Raw genomic sequence first — 22331 nt, forward strand, 5'->3', positions numbered from 1 at the left:
TCCAACTCAATATGCAAAACAGACAAATTTATATAATACATGCAAGTATGCAAATTGTTACCTGTACACTTTAAGTATAATTGAAAGAAGATTACTTGTGTAAATGAAGACTTCCAGAAGGTACTGTCAATGGAGAGTAGACAAGAAAAATCTACAGAACTAGGCACACATTTTCTGTAGAGAACATAAGAGTGGGAGGATAGTGTAGGAGGAGCCTAGAGCACTAGAAGGTACTTCTGATATTATCAGGAAAAACCTATAAGGAAAGAGGCCCTTTAATTAAAAGTAGACGAGATCAAGTATGCTTTGCTTTTTAAATTGATGAGGGGGAAAGGCAAGAACAGAAAAATGCGTGATTAGAAGTGATTGAAAACTGTCTTACATCAAGGAAAGAGTCACTTGGAAAATTTGAATATGCAAGTTAGAGCCTTTAAGAAATTAATTAGTAAGCTTTTTGAACTTCAGGCAATTTTTTTTGAGAAGTCATTGCATGCAGAGAAGTAATAAGAAACATGAGAAAGGTGTCTGTTTTGTAAAGAATTAAAAACCCAGTTGTGAAAATGGCAAGAATATGACAGAGTTAATTGGAGTCTTATATAATACTTAAGGCATTGGTAGGGAAGAGACCACACTGCACAGACTCAATGTCTTAGAAAAAAATCCTCAACAAATCATCATATGAAAGGGATTCTGCAGTTTTACTGACTTCCTGTGAGGGTATATTATAGTTGGAAATGCACTTTCCATGAGTTGGAGAAAAGCATTCTTCAGTAACTGGAAAAATGAATGAAGGACTGAAAACCAATCCTAACAAGAAGCAAGAGTGACGTGACTTTAAAGGAATTAGTACTTTGAATGCAAACTGCCTTTGCAAGAGGACTTAAAAATATATATTTAAGTTCCTACCTTTGTACATAAACTTCAGTATATTCAGTGCATTTTTCTTTAATGATAGAGCTCACTTGAAGGCAGTGGTAGCTTTCTGTAAACGTATAGAAAATAAATATTCTCACCTGTCTTATCTTGTCACAAGGTATCTCAAGTCAATGAATTGCAATAGTTTACAATTTGACTACAAGAACTAGCTAATATTTCTAAATCTTCACATTTCTTAATAACAAAATTACATTTCTAAGAGGTATTTATCAAGAAATATGACTTCTTTTTCTCTCTAGACTTGATATTAGGTTAATTTGACCCTAGTTTATCAATTATTTAGATGAGCATTATTGGTATTAGTTATGCTGTAGGCACTAGTGCAGAAATGGCTTTCCATATCCTGTGAATTCTCTGTCAAGAGTGCACCCTGACAAATTGTTCATCCCTAAATTGTGTTAAAAATTATAACTATGCTTTGACTTCCTGTTTTTTTCCTCATTATCTTCCATCTGTTCTGGTTTTGGGGCAACCTCAAGAATTGATTCTATGGAATAAAATGCTTTAAAATACACTGGGAAAAAGGCAAGCATATTTAGATGAGTAGGATAAATTATTGACATTCAGTTGCATAGCAGATTGGTAAGTATTTCTGTACAGACATATTTTTAAAGTTCTCTTTTTGGCTATTGAAATCTTCCAGTTCCTTTTATAGTGTTTTCTCCATAATTCCCTTACAGGTAATTGGACTCCTAAGATTTAATTAAGTATTAATTAAATATATACCCCTTTTCTCACAAAATATTTGGTTTCCTCAGCAGCAATATAAGAACATTTCATAATCTTTATAATTAGTTCATAGTTCATTAGCTATTAAGTTAATGTTATTAACATACCCAGTTGGCAAATCTGGTATTCTAGAACTATTATTGGCAGCTTTAAAGATTTTTTTCATTGTAAACAGATGATTATTCTGGTTTCTAGAACTATTCTATGAAGACTAATGTAAAGAACTAACACATAATTCTTTTCTTCCGCACATACTTCCTTTTTTTTCTCTCTCCCTTTGTTGAGAGATTTTTTTTCTCTCTCCCTTTGTTGCATTTCATGATTAATTAAATTGATTAGCTTCTCTTTCTGTCTCTCATATAGGCTGTGTCTATTCCATCTCCATGTACCATGACAGGGAATGCCCTGGCACACTCTGGAGCAGTTATGCTGGGGCTGCACCTCCTTGCCTTTGGCTCACAGAGTGTTTCTTTGGCCCTGGCATATTCTTTGTTTGTTTTATATGTGTGTGTGGTTCCTCAGTTCCAAGTGCCAAAAATAACACCGCCCACAGCAATGCTGTTCTTGAAACCTGAAGACAGAGACATGATGGTTCCATGTGCAGGCAGCTGAGGACACACAGCGTGCTGCAGCAGGGCTGCTGCCCTTGCCAGAAGGAGCCACTCTTGGCATGTTCACTTTGGGTTCTCTGTCATCAGCCAACCAACCCCTGGGCCATGCTTGGCTTTTTCCTTGGAGGAAGAGCTTGTCTTTCTCCAGAATGGAGCCTGAGAATAAGTTAGCTTGGGAATGAAACCAGGAGTGGCTGTAGGACACCGGGTGGAGGTATCACAGCTTTGGGGGGGATGAAGCTGATGGACAGACCACTAGCTAGGATATGCTGTAATTGGACACTTTATATTATTTTCTAGTAAAGTGATACTGAAACCATGCATTTCGTCCATCAGAAAGCTGTTTTACCCCCATTGGTAATTCAATTAAATATTGTTTTTTCATTAATAGACACAAAGACTTTAATCTTTTTTAATTGCCTTTCAGATGGGATGATCCAGTCCTAGGTCCCCAAATGATCATAGCTGTTTTTCCTGTATTTGTTCTGTGGACTCATTCTTGCTCCACTGTAATTTAATATAGGTGCAGCCAAGTCAGAGCATCAAACAGGAATGAGCAGATCCCAAGCCAGTGTCAAGTAGGCTCTGTTAGCTCTGTGCAGACTGACATTAATCAGCATTGATGGGATAGCATGCCAGAAAGGAATTACTCACTATGAAAGATTACTGTAAAATAATGAGATTTTCTGGTCCCACAGTCGAGATGGAGTTGGTAACAGTTGTAGATTGAGTATGTGACCCTCTTAGTTTGACATTTGGACCTAGGAGGGGGATTTCCTTTCCAAATATCAGTCTTTGGAATTTTTCTAGTCAATGTCTGAGAAGAGTTGAAGTTCATATATCTAGTTTTGTTGCCATAATTCTCTTGCTGTTCTTTTTCTAGGCTGTCTGCTTTAACATAAAACAATTTATAGAAGCAGTGATTAAAGTAAAGTTGAGAATGAAAAATTTATTCTCAGGTACAAAACAAACACAACAATATAAATAAGAAAATGAACAATTTGAGTGGATAGGGAATAATCACAGAAGTATAGAAATAAGAATATGTGATGAAATGGCAAGGAAAAAAATTGGAGGCACAAGATTCTTACAGAGTTGCTTATTTCAAGCTTAGATACTTACTAGAAAAAAAATCTGTTACTATTCATAGTACTCTTGATGAAAATTTAAGTCTTCCTAGTATTCTGCATGTTGCAACTAAATAGTCATGCAGAAACAAAAATAGTAGACCATAGGAAAGATTAGAAGAGCAAATGACTCTGGATTTATAATGAGATAATCCTGCTGTTAAACTTTGTAAGAAAAGAAGTATTTTACCACCTGATATTTCTTTGGTTGAAATACAAGCTTAGATTTTTGCTTTGTTGGTTTCTTAACCTTTGTCAAGCCATTCCCCTAAAATATCTGTCTTTTTGTTGCTGAGAGCAGGCTTATCTGAAAGCAACTGTTTGAAGTAGAACATCCTCCTGTTATACAGGAGAATGCACTGATCACTGCAGTTTATTTTTTACCAGAGTTACTGGCTCCTTTTCCATATCTGTACATCATTTTCATGTATGTTTTAAATGTGACTATTTGAAGCAAGCAGTGTCATTGAAGCCCTGGCCAGTACACTGGAGATTTTTTATTGTGCTATGCAGTGTAATAGCAATTCCAATCATGCAAGGGTAAGCAGAAGTGTGGAGTCCAAGGTCCAGCAATAAAAGCAGGATATTTCCTCAGCAGTCCATGAAGTTGCTTCCAGAGGCAGCCTGGCTATGCAGTGATCACCTGTGAGAAAACTGCCTTCAGTTTGTATTGGACTGGCAGAATTATAGATAATATGCATTACAGAATACATCACTGGGGGGTGACAGGGTAGAAAACTCTTAGTTTTCAGTACCTCTTCATGTGTTTTCTATTAAAGGTAAAGACAAGGCACTTTTTTTCTGTCTGACTCCACTATGTCAATCTCATTTGTAATTTCTTTTACTTTCCTTCACTGTTTCTCATGATAAACTTCAGCTACTTCTTTAAGCTCCAAACCAGTGTGGGGTTTTTCTGTTTTCAGATAATTATTTTTATGTTAAATCAAGAGAATGAACTGAGTTTGGAGTTTTAAGGCCTTTAGATCCTTAGTCAGAGCTCATACTGCAGAAAACAAGTCTTCTCTGCTTTTTCAGCATTTTTTTGATTGATTTAGTTAAAAATCATTATATTAGTAAAACAAAACCAGTCTAAAAATGATAATTTGATTCTCTAAGAAGAGAATTTTTAGTACAAGTACTACTTTGGTCATATATAAAAATTGTATTATGGGTGCATAACTATCAGTTACAAGCATAGCAATGCATTGCAGAGAAATATGCTGGACACCAAAATGCTTGACTAGTTTGACACATTAACTTCTTATACTGATGGCTTCACAGTGAGGTCAAATGATGGATTCAGGTTAAATTTGTTTTATGTTTTCAAAAGCTCAGTTATATTTTATAAAGGAACAAAGAGAACATTGAGAGCTGCATATGTGCAGAAAAGTATGGAGGTTCTCACCTACTATTGCATCATAACAGAGTTTTGCTTGTAAATTTGTACTGAGACTGACCAATGAGGTAATATTCACCAAGCTAATCATGATTTTTAATACTTAGGTTAAAAAAAAACAAAAGATGAAAGAAAAGTGAGAAACTGAGCTAAATAGTTTTTGTAAAAATCTTAAGAATGAATGAAAGATTGTGATTTAATTGTACAAGGGGTGTTCACAATGGCATATGTTAACTGAATTTCACCTATGTTCCCTGTAGATAGATACATTCACCATACAACTTTGACCTATCTGTTTATAGGGAGTTTAATCTTAATTTTGTTGAAAATTTTGGAATGATTTTTTTGTTTGGATATTATTTAGTTTTAATATTACTTGTATTCATGGTTCGTTTTAAGTGCTGCCTTTAGACATAATTGACTAAAGAGAGTGGAAACAGGGATTGCAGGAAAAAATGTAATTTTTTCTTGTAAAAAGCCCATGAAGAACCTATCTACATTTACTCTGAGTAGTGGTGGAATTAAATTTGCTAAATTAGTAGATTTGGTTGAAGTATTATCTTGAGTTTATAATGTATATTTGTAATTACTCTTTTTCCCATTGAGCTCCTTTGTTGATACAGTTTATTTCTTCAATTTGTGTAACAATTCTATTTAATCACATTAATTAAACTGGTTAGAGGAATACATAAAAAGAAGTTCACGTGTATTAAACAGTGTTATTTGTAATTTCTTAGGGATGATTTTTCCTTCAACTTGGTGCTGACACATTGTCCCCTGTTGCTTCCTGGATTGCTGGGTCTGCTTTCCAGTGCTGGCTGTCAAAGACTAATTCAGTGCCTGGTGTGGAAAACTCTTCACCAGGGACTGGCACATTGCTCCAGCCTCACTGCCTTTTTTCCTGCTTTATGCAGGATACAGGGAAGGGAAAGGATGCTGTAGCTGGCTGTGCAAACATTATACCTGTAAGGGTTTAGCATAAATGGGTACTTTGCTGAAGACTAGAGCTTGAAGTGGAGTTTTTTGTGTATTTGCTTTGATCAGAAATATTACTGTAGGCACATCTTGTTCCTACAGTTCATTCTGCAAAAAACAAATAGGTGCTCAGATGTTCTGATGAATTTTGCTTGATCAATTTTTCTTATCTGGTAATTCTTCTCTTAGGAATGCTCTTACATGGTATTTCTAGAGTGACATTTTTCTTTTCCTGTCTCAGAGGTCAATGTTCTTCATTGATTCAGTAGGTGAAGTCATCTCTGGGCTGAGCATGAATATAGTAAATAAAATGATTCACACTTACAGCACAAACACATTGTTATTAACCACAGCCATACTCCTTGTTTGATGTTTGCTAATAAGTGCATGTTCATTTAAACTCTATTGAGTGTTACTATAAAAGTTGTAATATTCAATGTTTAATACAATATATGCAAAATATGAGTTCCAGTAGGAATATTGAGAAAGAAAGGGATGGAATAGATTTGCAAATCACTGTCCCCATTTTCATGTAGTCCATACTTCTATTAATATTCATCTTGAAATTGTGTAAGTTTACACAGAAAAATACAGAAAAGGCTTTCTAATTATTAAAATCAAACCAATATTTATGTCACAACAATTATGTTTTTTGCTCAAATCATAACATCTTTGTAATATTTGAAAGTGGAACTTCTAGCTTATGTTTGGTTTCTTTGCTGTAAATAGATGTGACTTTCTATTAGAAGTAAGAGATAAAAATGAGTGAGATATGGCCATTTAACAGCTTGTTATCTGACCTGAAGTGCTCATCAAGGCTTTCTCTGTAATCAGTGGAGAGAGAATGATCTCCAAAGCACTACTCATACCATCTATTTTAGGCTGTGGTTTCATATTCCCATTCATATAAACAATATCATCACCAAGAGCAGCAGCCCTGCCCTGATGGCTTTTCCAGCCGCAGTGCTGTTCCCTAGATGGCAATAAGGTGAACATTTGTGTGACAGAGTGATGATTCTGAAACTCAGCTAGACTGAAAGTAATCTAACAAAAATAAAAAAAATAAAAGCACACACAAAAAAACCAACCCCAGAAAAAGAAAGAGAAACATTTTGACCCAGATAAGAATGGAAATTAAATGAGATAGAAAGCTCTAAAAAAATGAATCATTAAAGCGTTCAAATTTTCATTTTTTAACATGTTTTGAATTGAGATGGTGGATATGAGCTGATTAAATATTTCATTTGCAAGGTATTAGCTAGGATGTTACACTGTGAGTCATGTAATACTTTGTCTCTTTAGTACATCCAGAGAAAGGAGCTGGGTGGAGCAGTGGCCCTGCAGCTACACGAGCATTTGTTCCTGTGCATGCAGTGTTCCTGAGTGATTAGTGCTTGTTTGCCAGTCATGCTTAGTGCACACATGTGTGCATTACCAGCAGTGTCACATATGAGCTTTTAGGGTGGAAAAATGGAAGTAGAGCCCTTTTGTAGATAAGTTCCTCCATAAAAAAGTGATGGCGAGATTTTTCTGGATATGGGTTGAATGGCTTGGTACTTAAATTATTTGTTTTTTGTGGTGGGTTACACAATCTAAAGTGTATAGAGAAATGATATGAGTGGGAGTTTAAATTACTGAATCAGGGAATTACCTGGGTTAACATTACTGTGCTTTTTACAGAAATGACCCAGATGATTACCACTGAAGGTGCATGCATGGTGCCTGGGATATCTAAAGCATGCATAAATAAGATCACTCCTTAGCTTCCTTTTAGCAGCAGCACAAACATCAGGCAGATCTGAATTTAACTGAACTGCTGGATTTCACTGTTGCACTATCAAGTTTAAGCATTCTTTCTGTTTTACAAAAAAATTGCACAAAATTAGTTTTTGCATTTATGCAAATTTTGACTTTCTAGACTACAAAGGAGAGATGAAACAAATTTTAAAAACATTTCCTGCTTGGTTTGTATACATGCCTTCAAAATGAATGTTGCAGATGCTGATGTCAGAGGGAAAAGTAAATGCATGATTTCTCTGTGATCCTTGGAATTTTGGACTGCATAAAATGTAGATCATGTAAGAAGTATTTCATTGCAGAGGCAGCAGCGCTGTCAGTGCCTGCGTGGTCTGTGCATGTGCTGTGGGTATCTGGAGTGCAGTGGAAATCAAATGCAGCCTGTTCATATAGCTGCATCTCATTGTGGAGTACAAATGCACAGCAAGAACATTGTGCCTTGCTTGTGTTTATCTTGGTGAATATAATTCATAATTGAAACTTCAGAAAGTGTAAACACATCAAAAAGGATCCTAGAAAACAAAAGTGAGTTGCTGTGTCCCCACTGTGGCCAGTTTCACCTCTCTGTGTGTCTCTGCTGTCTTCAGCTCTCAGACCAGCTCTCAGTTTCTGTCAAACAGGGAATATCTGTGTCAAATACCCATAATGTTTAGCCTGTGTTTTATGGGAGTTGATTGGTACCAGGGTGCTACATGGTGGAAAGGGGCAACCTGAGCTTCAGAGCTGAGACCTTGAGGTACAGCTGTAAGCACAGATCTTCACCTGGCTTTCCACAAGGAGAACTGTGGGATTCCTGAGATTTGAGCCTGCGGATTTCAAGTTCTTAGGTCATGGAGCTGTATTTCTTAAAAATAAAATAATAACCACAGCCATCTCTTCAACCTTTTTTTTTTCAGTATGACCAACTGGCCTATTATTTGCAAATTACTTTTAAAAAACTCTTAAAAGAAATGTGTGGGCCTTCTATAAAATAGCTGTCATGCCCTGAAACTGAAGCAAAAGGCATAATTTCTCACTAAAGGTAGGAAGACATTATAAAACTCAGAACAGATTTTTGGCTGCTTTCCTTCTATTTTATGTATTATTCCTTAAGGTCTGTCCCTGAATCTAGGACATTTTTATGTACCTGTAGGTAACATTTAAAATTAATGGCATACTTTCAGTTGAGTTTAATGGGATCTGCTGTATTTTCTCAGATCTCAATTTTATCAGATCTCAGTTTATCAGACCTCAAATTTATCAGTTCTCAGCTCATCCCGGGATGAGTTGCTCAGCAGAGTCTGCTGGCAGCAGCAGGCTGCTGCTTCCCTTTGCACTGGGGAGGGTGGAGGCATCCAGCATAGAGAGAGATAATTGATCAGACCAAGATTACAGAGTTTGCCCTGAAAATTAACATCTACCTACACTTGCTGCACTGTTGTATTTTTGCACTTATTTGCAATAATGTATTTTATTTCAGTCTTGTACAGATACCCTTGCTGTAACATTTTTTCAGTTATTTTGTTTTGATTCAATTCATGTGGCTAAAAACGCAATTCCTTATGAGTTCAGAAGAACTGAGGTTCTTTAAAAAATACCTATGTCTCCTTCCTTCCTTCCTTCCTTCCTTCCTTCCTTCCTTCCTTCCTTCCTTCCTTCCTTCCTTCCTTCCTTCCTTCCTTCCTTCCTTCCTTCCTTCCTTCCTTCCTTCCTTCCTTCCTTCCTTCCTTCCTTCCTTCCTTCCTTCCTTCCTTCCTTCCTTCCTTCCTTCCTTCCTTCCTTCCTTCCTTCCTTCCTTCCTTCCTTCCTTCCTTCCTTCCTTCCTTCCTTCCTTCCTTCCTTCCTTCCTTCCTTCCTTCCTTCCTTCCTTCCTTCCTTCCTTCCTTCCTTCCTTCCTTCCTTCCTTCCTTCCTTCCTTCCTTCCTTCCTTCCTTCCTTCCTTCCTTCCTTCCTTCCTTCCTTCCTTCCTTCCTTCCTTCCTTCCTTCCTTCCTTCCTTCCTTCCTTCCTTCCTTCCTTCCTTCCTTCCTTCCTTCCTTCCTTCCTTCCTTCCTTCCTTCCTTCCTTCCTTCCTTCCTTCCTTCCTTCCTTCCTTCCTTCCTTCCTTCCTTCCTTCCTCCCTCCCTCCCTCCCTCCCTCCCTCCCTCCCTCCCTCCCTCCCTCCCTCCCTCCCTCCCTCCCTCCCTCCCTCCCAGCAGTGCCCCTGTAAACCATTTTCTGCCTCCCAGTAGACCACAGATGCCTTCAAGAGGAGTCTTTGGAAGAAAAGTTAGCAATTTTTCCATGCTGTATTTTGAAGCCATAGAGATTTGACTCTTTGAGACAGGGTTTACCTTCGTGCTGTGTCTTGCAGAGCACCAGGCAGGAGTTGTGAGTTGTGTGACAGCTGTAGGGGAAAAGTTCACCATCTGATCCCCTGCAAGTGCTGGCTACTTCTGTGTCTATTTTGCTCCCATGGTGATCACAGCTTTAGAGTCTGCTTCCTCCACACCCCTAAGTTCAAGCCAAACTTTCTTCTTTAGTTTTAAGGTGTGTTATGAAGCACAGATTTTGGTTTTTGTAGAAAGACATTATAAACACTGGATAATTTGAGAAAAGTATTTTGAAGTTTTAGGAGTGAATTGGTGGTATGCTGACAGACTTTGATGCTTCTGGGATGTCCTGCATATTGGGCAGGAAGGTGATTTAGAGGTGGATCAGGTACTCCTGTGGTCCAGTTGGGAGGTGGCAAGATCCAGTTGTCAACTGGTAGGGCATGAGTTAGAGGAGATTTTGTTGCTGTGAAGAGAAGAGCCTGTACCAGGTTTCCCTGCCTATCTTTCCTCCCCAGCATTCAGTGTGGCTCAGGTGGGGTGTGCAGCAGGTGTGGCCCCCCCTCCACGTGTGCTGACCCCTTGGGCTCTCCCTGCGGTGTCTGAGAGGTGGTCAGACTTTAGAATGGGTAACCCTAATAATATATAATATAAACTGAAGAATATGACAATATTTTATTGTTATTTACACCTAACTACTGTTCATCTGCAGTCCTGAAGTGGTTTGAAATTGCTGTCTCATGTTTCTCTGATTGGTATTTTGTGACTAAATACAGATGAGCATCACATCCATATACAATCTACAAACCTATTAATGATTATCCTCTCTGAGTCTCCTCTAAAGGTTTTCTTTTGCCATCAGACAGATGCACACATCTATTATGTATATGCACATGATTCTGTTGGTACTATTTTGTTTCTGAAGGTCACCACATTTAAATATACATTTGGTGGTATGGCAATGAGGTTTGCTTAAGGGTGGTAATGTACAAACTCCATGCTAAAGATCCTTATCCTTTGCTTTCCAAGTAGTGTTGCAAGAATTGAAAACATGCCGTTAGCAGTTGATTACAAAAACTGTAATTTTGCTAGATTTGTTAGATTCTTCTGTGCTAATGTCAAGGAGATCTTCGCTGCCAGTTCATAAATGGAGAAAATACTGACCTATAAACACTGATTTTCAGCAGCAGTTCAGTTGCTTCTGTATTCTGCAGACAAGGAGCCTCATTTGGTGAGATTTTGAATTTAGCATGCAGATTATCAGGCCTAACCTCCACTTCTCATCAGAAAGACCCTCATTTTATATAGTAGGGATTAGCACAGTTAAATTGTATTTTGAAATGGTTTCTTCAGCCCCCTATCTGATTAGGGCTGGTTTTCTGATTTAGAGGATTTTACTTTGTCTCTGTGCCTCATTCTCACTCATTTGAGTGTATTTGCTTTACTTCTTGTGGCTGGGTTGTATTGCACTCCCAAATCTGTTGATATGGAGGACTGGGCAAGAGCATAACAAACCACTATTCCTTCAGCTCCCAGTTTCCAAGGTAAGGCTAATCAGCTTTTGTTGAAAACAGCAGTCAGGGGTTGCTTTATCTCCCATACTTGTTTTTTAACTTGTTGGTGCCAGATGCTTCAGTGCATGCAGAGCCAGGACTTGCACTCCCTGGATTAGTGGGGTCACTTCTGCACACAGGCAAAATTTCTATATTGATTTTCACTGGTCTAGTAATGAGGTTGACATAGTAGTTGGGACTCCAAGCATCATGCTTTCTGTCTCTGAGCTGAATTTTAACTCATTCTGTGTTTTCAGCTTTTTCATGTCCTGGCAGTTTTTCACATTTCGTTATTAAAGAAATTTAACTTTACTGATTTGAGTCCTGTGCCTTATCATGTCTTAGCTTACCTGCTGTCCTTATGGCTGAAAAGAAACAAGATAAGTTTTCATCCAAACCCTACAGTGTTGTTTTCTAGTCTTTGTGAATATCTAGTCATGTACACTTCACAGGTTTTAATAAAGTAAAAATCTGGGGGAGGGTGCATTTTTATAACTGTAGTTCTACTCTTTGAAGTAAAACCATTCTCTTTACATGTGTGTTCTTTGCTGTGAAAGCTGATAGCATTTTATTTTAAAAATAGAAAACATAGCCCTTGTGACTCCCCAGTGGCACAGTCTGAACATTGACTAAAGTACTCTTCAAAAAGCCACTGGGAATTTACTACTCCTGATTTACAGCTGGAGAGAATGGGGAGATAGTTCAGTTGGGAGCAGTACTTTCACTCTGGTGGAGAGCACAGATTGGATTTGAGAAATGGGTGATTCTGAGCCTTGTGCCTCTTTTCACTAGTGCACAACCTGCCACAGTGGAAATGGGCAGATTAAACCTCTTGGCTGATTAGAGTTGGTTTAAGGCTTTTTGGTTTGTATTATATATCTGTTCTGTTCAGAGATAAGAGTGAGAAATGAAACCTGTAGCTTACATTTAAGAGTTTGGTAGGGCTGTGTTTCTGGAACTAGGGATGGTGCAGTGCAAAATACATGGATTATTCTGCAGGATACCCTGAGGGTTATGACACTGGGTTAATACCTGATTTCTGCCCTCAGACCTAGAGCAGCCCACCTTATAAGTGTAGGGAAATCACTTCTGTGCTCAGTCTGATTTGTAAAATGGGAAGAATGATAGTTAGCCTATTTGTATTTTGAGACCAGTTAAATTGAATTAATTACAGACACATGAATGCTATGGTTCTGTCAGAGTTATTGTTAGCACTCTGAGTTAAAAATGGAGATTTGGTGAAAAAAGAGTAACATTAGCAAATGTTGAGAAAGATAATTTGCACTTCAAAAAGCTAGTTGTGTTTGCATAAATATGTCCATATGTGCACACACACATGAAATACATGTAACATGATTATATAAGCAAATGAACTGTTTTCATGTGGCTTTAAAGCTTCAACACTTTATGCTTCTATAGACCAGTGGTGTTCACTTGCACTCTGTTTGAAAGTGAAGTAAATAGACTTGAGTCTCTGCTTGGTTCAGGCCTTGGAGTTTGGATAACTTTGAAAATTTATTTGTGGTGTTTAGTCTCACTTGAACAGGTGCTCATGTTGAGTTTTGTTTTCTGTGGCAGTAGAGAGGGATCAGGTTGGGCAGATGAGCATCCAGCCAAGCTGATACAGACCTGAAGTGCCTCATCTTCTGATTTTGGCCCTTTGGTCCTATGTGCAAACCACCAGAATATTCATATATATTAGCTTGGAACACAGACTTGTACAGAATATTGTCATTTCTGTATCAGTTGCCTACCTTTTATACAGTGCTAGCATGCACACACCAATTAGGCTTTGACCATGTTGTGGTAGACATTGTAAAATAAAGGAAATGGCATCATCTGCCTCTAAGAGTTTTTATCCTAAAAAAAATAAACCCCAAATAAATGCAAACATGCTGCATTTATGTAAATGCCTCTGATCCCACACAGAAATTCATAAATGTCCTGTGCTGCTCTGATTATTGTATAATTTACTATAGAATTATATACTTACACTCAGTCAGAAATCTATTATACTATTTTATATACAGTTTAGAGCAAAACAAAAATATCAGATTAGCACAAGCCAGTTCCAGCAGAAGCTTAAGAGAAAAAGCAAGAATGAAAAACTTTATTTATATAAAACAGTAAGAAGTTTGAAGGGCAAATGTCTACAGAGGGAAGGGTTGATTGAAGATTTGACCATTTGGGGTGGTCCTCACTCCTTATTGTAAGTTTGTAACTTCTAAGGCATTAAAATTCCTGTCAGCCATGTTATTAAAAAAAAAATCTGAACTGATTTAACTCTTTTTTAAAGCAATGCTGCTGCATTAAAATAAATCTTTCTTGAGTTTGCTCATGATCATAATTACATTTTTGTGAAGGTATTTGTGATGACAGTCACAAAGGAATCGTGGTTGCTGGAATTCATTGTGAAGCAGGAAGTTGAGGATACTCTGGCTGACAGCTTTGTCTTAAAGCAGGAGAATTACAGATTTCTCTCTTACGAAAATGGTAAAGACAGAGTACCTGGAGAAACAAAGATGGAGAGAAATTCAGTTAGCTCTGTAACTTTAAGAGATCCATAAGTAGGAAAATATTTTCCACAAAATAATTGGTTCCATGTCAACTCATGTATCTGCTGATTACAACTCTCTGTGCACAGCAACTTCGAGACATGTTCTCAGAATTTTGTTAAAAAACCCTGAATTGCAATGACCTTAAGGCAGAGAGGTCATCTTTATTTGAGAGAAGATAATTTTATGTTGTTTACTCCTAGTTAATATTTGGTGTTGGCCTAGAAGCAAATTAGACTGGATAAAGGTCAACATAACACAGCTGAATCTCATGTATATACATAGTTAAAGCTACATGTGGTTTTTTTCTCACCAAGGCAGTTTGTCACAATGTGATCATTGTGGTTGACTCAAGAAAAGGAGAAAAACCACTTAGCACAGTAACTTGAGCTGTTGGGTTTTCATATGTGATATATAAATTTTCCATTTTTCTTAAATGTGTTGTACACACAAGCATCACAGAGATTCATTGGTAGATTCTGTAGTATGTATGCTATAGGAGGTGTTAGAGAAATGCAAGTTTAAAGCAATTTAAAGTGCACAAATGGATGTGGCAGAGACAAGCCCAAGCACCATATGTGTAAATTTGGGGATTTTTTTGGTGGGAGTTTACTGTGCTACTACTTGTCTAAATGTGTACATGAAAGCTGCAAGAGGAAAAAAACTGATTCGAGGGAAAGGGTGAAGCAATATAAATTTTGACTGTTTAAAAACAATCTAAAACTTAGAATGTGTATTGTTTTAACTCATTTGAAAATGTGTATATTTTGCTGACACATTTTATAATTTAAAACTAACACTAAGAGACTTTTGTGCTTTGTGTGCAGGTACATGTCTCGAGTCCATGGTATGCATCCAAAAGAAACCACACGTCAGCTGAGTTTAGCAGTCAAGGATGGTCTCATTGTGGAAACCCTGACCGTGGGGTGTAAAGGGTCAAAAGCTGGTATTGAGCAAGAAGGATATTGGTTGCCAGGAGATGAGATTGTGAGTATAAAGTCTTTGAGAAAATAAATCACGATTTCTGATATCTTAGCATGAAACTTGTTTTAATTTATATTTCAAACTATTTATAGGTTCTGTGTTGGCGCTTGTGAACGGGGAAGTAATGCACTCTTTAATTTTTTTTAACCTTTTCTATTCCATAGAAGCTCTTTCCTCTTGAACTCTGAGTTTTCTGCTATGAAAAACTGGCAAAGTCCTTTGCTGGGTTATGCCTCACTTTTATGTTGTATTCTCTTCTACAGTTGTACAGAAGACAGTAAATATTATTGGTATTACTTGAAATCCTCAGACATTCTCAAATCCCAGAGATGGTGTATTAAAAAAAAAAAAGTCACAAACTTTAAAATCTTACTTCAATGTGAATCTGAAGAACAAAGAACTCCCTTTCAGAACTGCAACATGAAATTATAAAGTTATGTGCAAACACACATGAAAAGATGCATTTTACTGATATTTGTGAACACCAGGGCATTCAATTAGAAAGGATTTTCTTAGCAAATCAGCTACAGGCATCCAAATACTGTTCCACTGGATGTCTAACCTAAATATTAAAATCCATTTCAATAGGTTGAAAGTTACATGAAGAGAAAAAAACAATGTTTTTAATATCCCTCCATAGCTGAGGTGGAGCCCACTCACAAAGTGAGGGTAGTCACTTAGACCAGGAAAAAGCTCGAACAATTGTTTTGCCTTGTTTAGAAGCCCCATCTCTTTATTTACAAGACAATATTTTCCTAACTAAAGAGAGTTTTGCAAAGCTTTAAAATACCTGAACTAGGAACTATTGCTGATAAAAGGGTCAGCATTGTCTCAGACAAAGCTAATACATTAAATTTGGAGGAAACCCAGAAAAACTCTAAAAACCACCAAAATGCTCATTGCAATATTGCAGTTATCAGTAAGATCCTGAAAGTGAAACCATGTATTGTTTTTGGTTTTGTAGAAACAAGCAATATCCATAATAGAAAACATTATCATCAAAATTATCTCACACAAGTTTAAAGTATTGAAATACCTTAATTTCAATGCATTGTATTTAATGTACATTATGTCACTGTTAAGATTTTCATTCTAATTTCATTAGAAGCCCTCAAGGGAACCTTTAAAGGGTATGTTACTGTTCTCCCTGGCAGGAAACGTTTCAAAACTCCAGCTCAGCTCTTTTAGGTATTTCTTACATGTGTTTTATCTGTTTAGAAGTGATATTAACTGTGTAGACTCAACAAGACATAAAGCCTGAGATCTCTGATTATCTCAAGTGTGCTGTGTGTTTGTTTCCTCTATTGCTAAGAGAAAGGAAAAAAAAATATCAAAATGCCTCACAATAGCCATTCCTTATATAATCATTCAAATAATGTTCCTGCTGCTTATTAGCAACATTTGTTTAACAAAACTTGAAAGAATTTATATCCTGTAAATTCCCAGTGAGTCACTAGAATTGCACAATTATTTTATGTCTGTGCACAAAATATCTTTGACTGAAGATGTGTTCAAGTCACATTATGAATAACCCTTTAGTAAGATGCAGACTGCATTTTCAGTATTACTGCTAAGCACTGATACTTTGGGCTGTGACCATATCTGTGGGGCTGTCTCAGTAGTTCAGAACACCACACTTGACTTAACAGTTTTCTGCAAAAATAAAAATCACCTTCTGATCCAGACCATGTTTCAATCATACCCAAACCCAAACTTTTTGTTCCTAATACTGAATCAAAATGCTGCAGACAGATGAAGCAAAACACATTGACTTGGTATAAAGTCATTCCCTTTGTTCTTTTATTCAGAAAGTTTTAATGAGTAACAAAGTGTCATTGTCATCACTCGCCATCAGATCAAGTATTTTCCATTCTCTGACAATTGGTGCAAACCATCAAGTTTGGGATGTTCTCTGCTTTGGACACAGGGGTAGTTTAACAGATGCTTTGTCTGCACTTGATCAAGAGGCAGTTTGTACTTTGTAATTCAGCACTGCTCAGATCTGGTACTAATGACTGTTGGACCATGAACTCAAGTTACATTTCAGTGAGGACAAATACACAGAATTCTTTCTGGAGGTGCGCTTGGAGGAGATGGAACTCTTTGAAGCAGAGTATTAATGTTAAAATAGGGATTTCAGGCTCAAACTAGCACTTACAGACCCTTGACCTAATTGTCAAATTTGGTTTGACTGGTACTACTGGAACTTGGAAAGCTCAAAACAGGAAAGAGAAGACTTAAAAACCAATCAACCACCCACTGACACCAGTGTAGGAATGCTTTTGGATTTTGGCTTCTTTCCTGGCACCACAGTGGAAGTCAGCAAACACAGGCTGCTCCAAGGAGATAGCAAAGGGATACATTCTTATCATCCCTCCCCCCACTTTTTATTTGACTGTTTGCTTGGTGATTTTTTAAAGTTTTGAAGTTTTGGATCTGAATTTTAGCCGGTGAAAAGATTACTGGCCTTGGCCACAGAACTGCTGAGCACCTTTGTTACCGTAAGAGGTGCCTGACTAGAGGATGCCACATGACCTGAAAGTACTGGTTGTGATGGTGACTACAGACTGATGGCTAAATAGTGACAATAATCGAAAGTATAGAGACTATAAAAACACAGCTCTACTTGGAAAAGATCCATTTGATAATCTGTGGTGCTTGCTTAGGGGGTTTCCAAACATCTACCCTATCCAATAGGTTGACATAGTAATACATCTATGCAGTAAGGACATGATCTCTGATAGGGTTACCCTTAGCCTTCAGAAAAATTATACTACTTTGCTCTCATTGTTCTAGCAGCATGTTGAAGCTGTGGTAAAAAAAAATTAGCAAAACCTCACATATTTAGTAATATACAAAAGACAAGCTGAGGTACAAAGACAAAACAATTTGAGGGCATCAGGACGTTCTTCCAAAAGGGACAGCTCATGAAAATTAATGTTCAGAAAAAATAAAAAAAATAAAAAAAAAAAAACCAAAAAACCAAACAAGAATGGTTGGATTTAAGAGTGTAAAATTATTCTGTCAGATACATGTGGGAGAAATATTTTTATGTAAATTACTAAATTTAAAATGTCGAGTTGGTAACAAAATGTACTGTATTCCAACTGACATTTAAGGATTGGTACCTAAACAAGAACTTTGCTGCAAATATTATACCTCCAGGGCTTGTGCAGGTATTCATTTTGTTTGCTCATTTGCCATGTTCCCAGATGTTTTGCACATTTTCAAAATGTGTTCTCATCTTACAGGCTTTCTTATCTTGCAGATGATTAATGCATTTGCACAAAATAAATGAGAGAAGAATTTATTTTCCATTCTTATTCAGGATTTTAGTTAGGAATTTTGCATTTTTCTGTTTGTTGATGCATCATTATACAATTGAACAAAATCTCTTCAGCTTCTTGCCTTGCAAGGGAAATGTCAGTCCTGAAGTCTGGTAATGGAAGTTTACTTTTTTCTTTTTTTCTAAATGCTTTATTTCTGTTTCTCACAGAACTTCTGGAATTTGGACATGCTATTTATTAACAGCATTAAAAAAAAAAGTCTTCTTGCTCTTCTTGCTGGTTTAGAAAAAAATTTGTAAAGTGTTGCTAACTATGTTTTGAATGCAGTTGACAAGATAGAAAGGAAAGGTAGTTCTTCAAGAAAATAAGAATGAATCTTCTTACCTATTATTACTATTTTCTGTTCTGCCATGATTTCATGTACTTCTATCTGTGTAACATAGTACTGTGTCTAACCCCAAGGAAAGAAATTGAATTTAAGTACTAATGGTTTAATGGGGTGGTTAGGTGCAGTTTTTAGATTTAGTTTGTCTTACTCACATTTTTCTACAGACTGTGCACTGAGCTATTTTGAACATTTAATGTGCTAATCCTTCCTCTCATGATTAAAGTCATAAAGCTGCTCTGACCCAGAGAGAGGCTTTATGAATGTATAATTTCAATTTTCCTGTGTTCATGAAGCCAAACAATATTGTGCTCTTCTAAGATGGAGATGTGTTCATAACAAGGGTTCATTGTTTGCATCTGATTGCAACACACCCCACAACACTGCTGTGGTTTAAAAATGCTTCATAGTGGCCAAAGTCTCTAATGAGATGTGAAGAGTGAGGCTTCACACTTACTTAAGGCACTGTGAGCTATTTCTTTACTGAAGAATGCATAACAGATGATTATATTTTCAAGAGATTATTATTTTACAGAGTTCTGTTTTCTGATTATTTCATTGATTGCCTATAGAAAGAGGCAGCAATTCTTCTGGCTAGTTAATTCTGGCTGTGGGGTTCAGTTACAGTCATTCTCCTGTGTATTTGGTCCTCTCTGTGTCTAAATTATTGCATTCCCAATTCTTCCCTCTAAAGATGTTTGAGTTTAGAGGAGAGTACACTGTTTGGACAGGAAGTTTCCTTGCTTTTTCTTGCTTTTAGAAAACATTAGAGATACAATTTGCTTTTTCCCCAACACACACATATATTCTCAATGTGCTAATTAATTTCTGGGGATTTTTCTGGTATTTTAAATTGAGAAAGTACTGGTGTTTGCTCAGAGCAACTCCAGATACTTCCAAGTCCATGGCTGCCTAAATAATCTATCTCTCCACTCTGTCTGTATTCCCATCATTGTAACATTTGTTGTAACCCGCTGTCAGCACTGTGAGTCTTGAAGGTGATTTTTTTAACCCAAGTGACCTTAGGCACACACCCAGTTATTTTTGTGATTTGATTTGTTGCAGGTTTGATTTTACTAAGATCAGTCTATGAGAAAGGAGAATTTTTGGCTGTTATGTTTGTGTTAATCTAAATTACTTTAGATTGAGCAAAGGCTTGATTCCTTGCTTGCCATGCTTAATTGCTTTTGTAATTATATTGATTTTTCCATGCTAGGTCAGTATTGGTAGCCAGAAGCTGTTTTTTGAACTGACTATGTCATCTTGAGTCTCCATAAATGTGAAGATAATTGTAAAAAGCTTAAGAACTGTCACTGTGAGAGTTTGAATCTTTTCTGTACAAAAAATACATTTTAAATAATAAAAAACCCCTGAACAACAACAGACAAAACCAAACCTCAATCCAAAACCAGTCTGAATAGCTACCAGTTTTAAATAACTAGGCTGAGGAATGGTTTTAATGTGCATCCCATTCTTTTCAGTTGGGGCAGAAGGATAATATGAAACAGCAATAGTGACAGCTAGTGCCTTCATCATGTGAGCCCTTACAACTGAAGAGCACAAAGAGGAAGAACATGTCACACCAAATGAAGAAAAATCTCCTTCAGTGTTTAAAAAATTCTCTGTTTGCCTTATCCATCCATATTGCCTTTAATGTAAAGTCCTGTGTAAATTCACTGATCCAAAGCCAAACATAGCCCGAGCCATATTAGTTCATATTTTTTACATTTTGAACAAATTGAGAATTTTCCAGGCTGGAATGTTCCAGATAGATTCCTGGAACATTCTTCTTGGAAAATATTCAATTATTGTGAAAGTGCAAGTGTTCTTTACAGTTTGGGATTCACTGATGCAAAGAGTTAATGATTGATCCTGTGAGAGAAAAAATTCAAACTGGCTTCCATCCCTTAATACCACACATCAGGGAGAGTATGAGGAGGCTTTGAGGTCAGGCCACATACCAGCCTGGTCACACAAGAACACTCAAGGATGATGAGCTTCTGAAATTCTTTGAATCTTTTCTTTCTATCTTTCTATCCTTTAAGGACCCATCATTCGGAGCTTAATTTTCCAAAAGACTGCCGTGAAATCAATCCTTCATGTGCTAAATGCAATGATTTTTCTTACAAATTATTGTCACAAACTGCAGATGTGATTCTGCTTATAATAAACTAAAAATAAATGGATTTGTAAAAGTTCAAAAAAGCAAATATATTGAAATCATCAAATCAAAGCATAGGCTATTTTATCCTAGAGAAGCGGATTAGAGTTCTGAATTCACAACTCATGGAAGAGAAATTCTTTCTGCATTAAAGCCAAGACCCTCTTCTGTCTTTGCATTAAGGCTGAGAATGGCCCCACAGCAATTCCAGTGGTTCTTGCTGCCTCTAGAAGGGTTAAGAATAGTGAGCAATTCTGCATTCCTTTTCCAATCTTGTTTTTCTCTTCCCATCTGTTCAGGGGTATTTCTTCCTTCTCCTCTGCTCATCCTTATATTTTGTTCTCTGGAAAGGGAATTCACAATGTTTGCAGGATCTTCACATTACTGAAGGTGACACTAGTAGACTCCATCTGACTGCAGAGAGATGCTGCTTCTTTTAAACTGGTGAAACAACCTTGTCAGCATCTTCACTTGGCTCTCTCAGCCTTGCCAACTTGACTTTTAAAAATTCAGTTGATATAATGCTGTGTTCTTCTTTGAGGCTTTCACTCTCCATTCTGGAGTTGAGATACTGATAATGTTCACAGATTTCACAAAATGTTCTTTTCTGATTGAAAGGATGTTCTTAAGAATGAGAATTTAACTTTGAGTTTGAAGTAAACTAGTCAAACTAGCGAAAGGTTCCATCATGGGATTGAAATTGTGCTAATAGAATAATGACATACATCAGTCTGTCTTGAGTTTGTTTTAAAAATATACATCTTGGGTTTTTTCTACCCCTTTTGTGCCCACCCTGACCTAGTAGTGTTGTTTTTATTAACTTTGTGGGTTCAAAATGCTCTGTATCTCTGGCAACTGATTTGAATCTTTTATTATTGTGTCATGCTGGTCACTGAATGAAACTTCATTCAGTTTGAGCTTATTAATATTCATGCTTAATTCACAATAAATGCAGTCCCCATGCCTTTCTATCAACTGACAGCTGAAACAATATCAGCCACACCTACAGCACAGGTGTGCACATGGACAAGAGATTTAAGGAACCTGTGGAGGAGGTTCTGCTGTTGGTTCAGATAAAATGTTTCTGTGTGTGCTGAAACATCAGCCTAAAGAAAAACTACAAAATAAGACCAGAGAAGCAATGTAAATGTATTTTAAGTAAGAAAAGGGAAGAAGACCATTTCTGTGCACAGTTCTTGAAAGAAGACTTGGAACTACAAGCAAAGAGATGGTTTATTTCTGGTCTGGATTTACCTTCTTTCTAGGGGAACAAAACCTTAATGTGGACATAAAATGCATTGCGCCTGATAAATTCCTCACTCCATCACCGATTTATCCTCCTAATGAAAATAGCCTACAAACCTCCTCTTGGCTCAACCTGAGTCAAAAATTGTGACATTAATAGCAGAGTGAATCCAGTTTCTGAGGAGATGAGTTGAAAGTTTCTATTAACCTTGAACTTGCTTGGAACATGAAGAAAGAAAAAAACAGTTCACTTGAAATTATTTTCTATTTCTAATATCCTGGAGGAGAAGGCTTTTATTG

At 36.9% G+C, this 22331-nt stretch overlaps 1 protein-coding gene across 5 annotated transcripts in view; it reads left to right on the forward strand.

Moving 5' to 3' along the window:
• The window catches only part of ZMYND11 (zinc finger MYND-type containing 11), a 106183-nt gene that overhangs the window by 46702 nt on the left and 37150 nt on the right, over positions 1-22331 (forward strand). For all 5 annotated transcript variants that reach the window (XM_058019151.1, XM_058019175.1, XM_058019185.1 and 2 more), the window contains exon 3: positions 14797-14956. In XM_058019151.1, coding sequence (XP_057875134.1) covers positions 14797-14956 — 160 coding nt within the window. The remainder of the gene's footprint in view (positions 1-14796; positions 14957-22331) is intronic.

The sequence above is a fragment of the Melospiza georgiana genome, chromosome 1 (assembly GCF_028018845.1).
Source record: "Melospiza georgiana isolate bMelGeo1 chromosome 1, bMelGeo1.pri, whole genome shotgun sequence".
In the NCBI taxonomy this organism is placed as follows: Eukaryota; Metazoa; Chordata; class Aves; order Passeriformes; family Passerellidae; genus Melospiza; species Melospiza georgiana.